General features: G+C 60.1%; 1 protein-coding gene across 1 annotated transcript; it reads left to right on the top strand.

The window, feature by feature from the left end:
* The first annotated feature begins 2701 nt into the window (after positions 1 to 2701).
* On the top strand, positions 2702 to 5612 carry TPBGL (trophoblast glycoprotein like). The gene has a single exon (XM_033206265.1). It carries the CDS (start codon positions 2972 to 2974, stop codon positions 4124 to 4126), a length of 1155 nt encoding a protein of 384 aa, XP_033062156.1. The 5' UTR covers positions 2702 to 2971; the 3' UTR covers positions 4127 to 5612.
* The last annotated feature ends 511 nt before the right edge of the window (positions 5613 to 6123 follow it).

Here is a 6123-nt window from a genome sequence, read left to right on the forward strand (position 1 = left end):
TCAGCCCCAGTGGCCCGCAGATTTGACTCCTTGGGGAACTTGGAGAGAGAAATTGGTTCCAGGAGAATTTAGAAGGGAAACACCTATATAAAGTGGGAAGAGAGGAGAGAAGGCTGAGTAGAGGCCATACAGAGAGACAAGCAGAAACTCATGTTATTAACATCTACCACAAATCTGCTATGTTGGAGAAGAAAGAACATGGAACAGGGAAAAATGACAAGGGAGCTTATTAGTCCCAGAGAGGGGCAATGCCTTATCCAGGGTCTGGCAGCATGGGTGCTAGGCCCCCAGACCCAGGTGAAATGATTTTTCTTGTTTTGAGGCACTTTCAATTCACTTTATCATAACAGCCCTGAGACGAACAGGAAGAACAGGAATTCAAAGCCTATCCACCTTACAGAAGAGGAAGGTGACAGCCCAAGATTGACACAAGCCTGAGGTCACACCAGACCAACCACGGCATCCACTCCCAGCCTTAGCTTCCTGGGGTCAGGATAAGACTTCCTTGTGGTGCAGGACCCTCTCAGATGCACCCCACCATCTTGGACAGAGTCCTGGGCAAGGACCCTGGGGCCACGTTTCTAGGTTAAGCCCTGAAACTTTGACAGGGGCCTTGGGGCCCCTTTGGCCTATTTCCCCATTTGTGCAATACAGAGGACATTTGCCTTATTCTCTGGCACCTGATGATTCTAAATTCTCCCCACGCCTCATTTCCCCAAATGAGGTGTCCAGCACCCCCCCAATCAAGGGTGCCTGTGGCCATGCAACACCTTTCCTGGGGAGCAGAAGAGGGAGTGGGCATCAGCGGGGCCTGGAAGCAGACAAGGAAACAGATCGTTCTGTTCATTCAGTCTGTCATTTGCACTACACACTCTCCTGTGATGATAGTCCCTACACTGGAAACACAGAAGTGAAGATGACCCAGTGCCTCCTACCAGGGGAGATGTCAGAACTGGACATGTTGCTGTGTGGGCCGGGGTTTAGGGGAGTGCTACAGCTGGGGGCCCAGCCCCAATGGCATCTACTTGAGTACGTGTGCCCATGTGAGAAAAGACATCACCAGCCTGCTACCTCCACAGACCAAGGGCATGGTGCAGGGCAGGAGGAGTAGGGTCTGACTGTGCTAGCCAATCTCTGGGTCCCTATGCTTGGCATGGCTTATGCATGGGCCTGTAAGCTTGCCCTCTGAGAATGTACCCAGGAACCTGCATGGGCTCAGAAGTGTGCATATTCAAATATGTATGTCTTTATCAATTTATGGATACATGCCAGGACGCACTCAAACCTACAATCCTATGTGCACATATGAATGAGTCTGCATGGACTTACATGAAGCACATCTGAGCTCTCATACCTGGGAGAGTTATGACAGGGGTAGGGAAGAGAGAGGGTTGGGAGGAGGGGAGAGCTGGGGGACCCCCACCATCACCAGCCCTGCCCCTTAATGTTGGTCCTTGCCCAAGACCCAGGCCACTGCAGGGTCTGCCTCTTCTCCTTAAGTGGTATTGATCCTTTGGTCGATCTGTTAAATATAACCTCAGGGAAGGAGTCAACATAACCGTCCCCAATTCAGGAGAAAGAGACTGATTCTTGGGAGGAGGGGAGAGCCTCTATCCCAAGCAGCTCTGCTGATACCCGAATGGCCTGCGGATCAAGTGTCAGCCTCTCCAGCCTGAATAATTCATGCTAAGGCCAGGAATGCTTCCTTCTCAGGAGCCTGTCTCTTTAAATCAGGTTTGGAGCTTCCCAGTTCTGGGGGAAAAAAAAAAAATCCAGAACAAAACAAATCTGTAAACAGCTCAGCCCCCACCTCAGCCCTGGTCCTTTCTGAGACCCCCCACTCCGTGCTGCAAAATCTGCTCCTGCTCTCCCAACCTCTGGTGCCCCAAACCCCACTCACAGGCGGAGAAGCCTGGAGGGACTGGTTGATGGTGTCCAACGGAATCCCAGGAGTCTAAGACGTTTGGGGGCAGGGAATGAGAGCAAAGAGCAGAATCACTACACCCCCGTGTCTCTGTGCCTAGGGCAGTGCTTGGCAGACGAGTCCAGCCCGGTGGAGGAAACCAGATGGGGGAACTCCTGGCAGAGGCAGAGCAGCCAGAGTTGGTGGGTGGGAGGGGAGCAGGTGCCACAGACTTCTCCTGAGGATGGAATGGGATGGGATGCGATGGAGAAAAAGCTGGTCCCACAGGACCTACAGGGGTGGTGACACAGCCGGGTCTAATGGAACTAGGGTCGCAGAGGAGAAAGCAGAGACCGGGGATTTTCCAGTCTCTCTGCCTTAGGAAGAGGCTGGAAAATAAGTAACTTTCTCAGCCCACCCCTCATCCCTTCCTTCTGTAGTAGGAGCAGCTCTAAAGTCCTCCCCAACCCCCGAATTCTCCCTGGTGGTGACCCACCTGCCCGCTCTCCGCAGCCGGGCCCCGCCCCACACGTGCTGGAGAGGGAGGAGGAAGGACCCAGCTTAAATGTGGGGGGTGGAGGAGGGGGAAACCAAGTCGGAGTCCGCAGGAGGCAAAGTTCTCAGCAGCCCGAGTGGGCGGGGGCGGAGAGGGTGAAGAGAAAGGGCAGCAGCCGACAGCCCTGATTCTTGGGAGCCTCCCACCCCGCCTCCCACAGCGAAGAGGGAGCGGAGACTCTGCTGGGGGCGGAGGAGGAGGCCGGGAGGCGGGGAGGGGGGAAGCAAACCCTGCCCACTCGGCTCCGAGCCCGGAGCGGCCGCGGAAGTCGGAGGCTGGCTCGCAGGGCGAGGGCACCGGGGGCGGGGGGCTCCGCTCCCCGTCTGACCCCTCTCGCCCCCGGCCAGTCAGCCAATAAGTACGGCTCCTCGGACTTTCCAGACAACGAACGGACCGACCGGGACTGCCAGCCGCTCCGGGTCAAGGACTTGCCCCACCCGTGCCCCCCACCAGGCGCTCCCAACTCACTGGTGAGCGCCGCGGCCCGGGCGCTGGATGCGGGGGCGGCCGCGATGGCCCCGCGCGCGGGACAGCTGGGGCTCCACGGGCTGCTGCTCGTGGCGGCGGCGCTGAGCCAGCCCGCGGCACCCTGCCCCTTCCAGTGCTACTGCTTCGGCGGCCCCAAGCTGCTGCTACGCTGCGCGTCGGGCGCCGAGCTCCGCCAGCCTCCGCGGGACGTGCCGCCCGACGCGCGCAACCTCACCATCGTGGGCGCCAACCTGACGGTGCTGCGCGCCGCCGCCTTCGCCGGCGGGGACGCGGACGGGGACGGGGACCAGGCGGCGGGCGTGCGCCTGCCGCTCCTAAACGCGCTGCGCCTCACGCACAACCACATTGAGGTGGTGGAGGACGGCGCCTTCGACGGGTTGCCCAGCCTGGCGGCGCTCGACCTCAGTCACAATCCGCTGCGCGCCTTGGGCGCTGGCGCCTTCCGCGGGCTGCCCGCGCTGCGCTCGCTGCAGCTCAACCACGCGCTGGTACGGGGCGGCCCCGCGTTGCTGGCCGCGCTGGACGCTGCGCTGGCCCCGCTGGCCGAGCTTCGCCTGCTGGGCCTGGCGGGCAACGCGCTGAGCCGTCTGCCGCCAGCCGCGCTGCGCCTGGCGCGCCTGGAGCAGCTGGACGTGAGCCTCAACGCGCTGACCGGCCTGGGCCCCGACGAGCTGCGCGCGCTGGAGCGCGATGGCGGCCTCCCCGGGCCGCGCCTGCTGCTCGCCGACAACCCCCTGCGCTGCGGCTGCGCCGCGCGCCACCTACTGGCCTGGCTGCGCAACGCCACGGAGCGCGTGCCCGACGCGCGACGCCTGCGCTGCGCCGCACCGCGAGCGCTGCTGGACCGGCCTCTGCTGGACCTGGACGGGGCGCGGCTGCGCTGCGCGGAGAGCGGCGCCGACGCTCGCGGAGAGGAGGCGGAGGCAGCTGGCCCGGAGCTGGAAGCCTCCTACGTGTTTTTCGGGCTGGTGCTGGCGCTCATCGGCCTCATCTTCCTCATGGTGCTCTACCTAAACCGCCGCGGCATCCAGCGCTGGATGCGCAACCTGCGCGAGGCGTGCCGGGACCAGATGGAGGGCTACCACTACCGCTACGAGCAGGACGCCGACCCGCGCCGCGTGCCCGCGCCCGCCGCGCCCGCGGGCTCCCGCGCCACCTCCCCGGGCTCGGGGCTCTGAGCGGCGCCCCCGGGCTCGGGGCTGCCCCTGCCTGGCCCGAAACCGTGGAGATGAGACGCCCGCGAGCCCCGAGCTCTGAGACCCTCCCCCGACTCGGAGGCGCTAAGCCGTACCCTCTCCTTCCCACCTCCGAGAGCTGCTACCATCAAAGACCCAGAGATAGCCGATCCGAATACAGAAACACCGCCTGCCCACCCTAGTTTCCGAAACCTCCCCTCCTGAACCACTAAAAGTCTGTTCCCCGCCTCAGGGCTCACACAGAGACTCTGTCCTTAAAGGCCAAAGCTCTTGAGACTTGCCCCCAACACCCTGTGCTTGGAGCTCCTACGCCCGAGACTGCCTTGACCTCCCTCGCCAGCTCGGAGAACGCAGTCCCCTCTGGGGCTCGTGGGCCCTCCCATCCCATTCTGGACTCGAAGCACAGCCCCCCCATCAGAATGGTTTTGTGGATTCTGAGCCCTTTGTCCCATCCCAGAGCTCAGAGCCCTCCATCCTGCATGGAGGCCCAACCCTGGGGCTCTGAGGATTGGGCACCCTCCCCTCATCTGAGAATATACTTCATACCCCTGCCCCGCCTTCACCCACCCCCGCCTCTGACTCAGGCCCTTCTCTTCCTCGGCTCAGGCATAGGGCTCAGCTCCTAGTATGTCCCTCCCATCCCAGGGACAAGCACATCCCATCTAGCCTTAGTGTGGAGTCGACTCTCATCCTTTCCCACTAGGGCGCTGGCCTCCCGATACTCAGTGCTGGTCCCCAGTCTCAGACTCAGCTCTTCACCCCGATCTAACTTTCATTCCCCTGCCCAGGCCTTAGGCTCTTGACCCCCCCCATACCCAGTGCTGGCACTCAGCATCCACCCCTGCCATTCACTAGTCAAGGTCCAGTGAGGAATCGGTCCCTGGGATGTCCTCATCCCCTTTTCCTCCCAGGATGAGCTCTTCAGTCCTGCCAGATAGGTGCAGGTGCCATGCACCCCTAGTGCATACTGGCAGATCCTTGTGGGGAAGGAGAGAGTCTTCAGTGTGTGAAAGGGATAGTGGGGCATCATGGCCTCAGAGAGGGGCAGGAAGTGGGCTCTGAAGGGCTGGAAGCTGCTGCCCTTCTATTTCTCCATGCTCTGTGGCTCTTCGCCCTTGGGGATTCCTTGCCACCACCACTACCACCACCACCTCACCCCATGTATCTTCTGGAAGAGAAGTGGGTCTTGCCTCCTGCCTCAGGCACAAGCCCTCCTGGTTCAGGGTCAGAACCTCAGCACCTTGCCTTCTCCGTGATCCCAAAGCACAATTGGTGAGTTGGGGAGAGGATGTCCTCTCCCTGACTCCCCACCCTCTAGAGCAGGCAGAATGGCTAGCCTGTGCTGCGTCTGCACCCAGGAAGTCACATTCCTTTAATATATTGGCTTGAGGCCTGCCTTCCCTCCCCATACCCAGAAAATGTGGATCTCCCTTGAGCAGTTTTCTATAAAGTCTGCAATAATCTCAGATACTCTACTCTTGTTAGTGGTGCCGCATCATTCCTGCTGACCTTGGGGTGCTGATGGGGGTGGGAGGGGGCACTCTTAGGAGGGCATTTTGGACCTGTCTTTGGTGGGGCAGTGACCCTTGATGCATTCTCCCAGACTGTGGGAGAAGAAATGGGCTCTGATTGCACATAGCAGGATTAAGGCTAGATACATGGAGGGACTTCCCATTGGGATGACATTGTTCCCCAAGCCAGCCTGCTTTCTATCATCGGAGGAGGGGTTATGCACAGCCAAAGTGGGATTCGACACTTCCTCTACATCCTCTTTCTTCCCGTTCCTCATCTTCAGGGTGGGGATGGAGTTAGACTAACAAACATTAGCCTCAGCCAAGGCCATCCAGGAGTAAATCCAGCTATAGAGAATGAGGAGTTAATTCAGACGGAAAGAAGAGGGATTGTTTGCTGCTTTGGGATCATCCTCTCTAATGAATTATCTGATACTCCCTTATATCCCGTGTCACGTCATGCTCTCC

Source organism: Trachypithecus francoisi, unplaced genomic scaffold (assembly GCF_009764315.1).
Source record: "Trachypithecus francoisi isolate TF-2019V2 unplaced genomic scaffold, Tfra_2.0 Lachesis_group8, whole genome shotgun sequence".
In the NCBI taxonomy this organism is placed as follows: Eukaryota; Metazoa; Chordata; class Mammalia; order Primates; family Cercopithecidae; genus Trachypithecus; species Trachypithecus francoisi.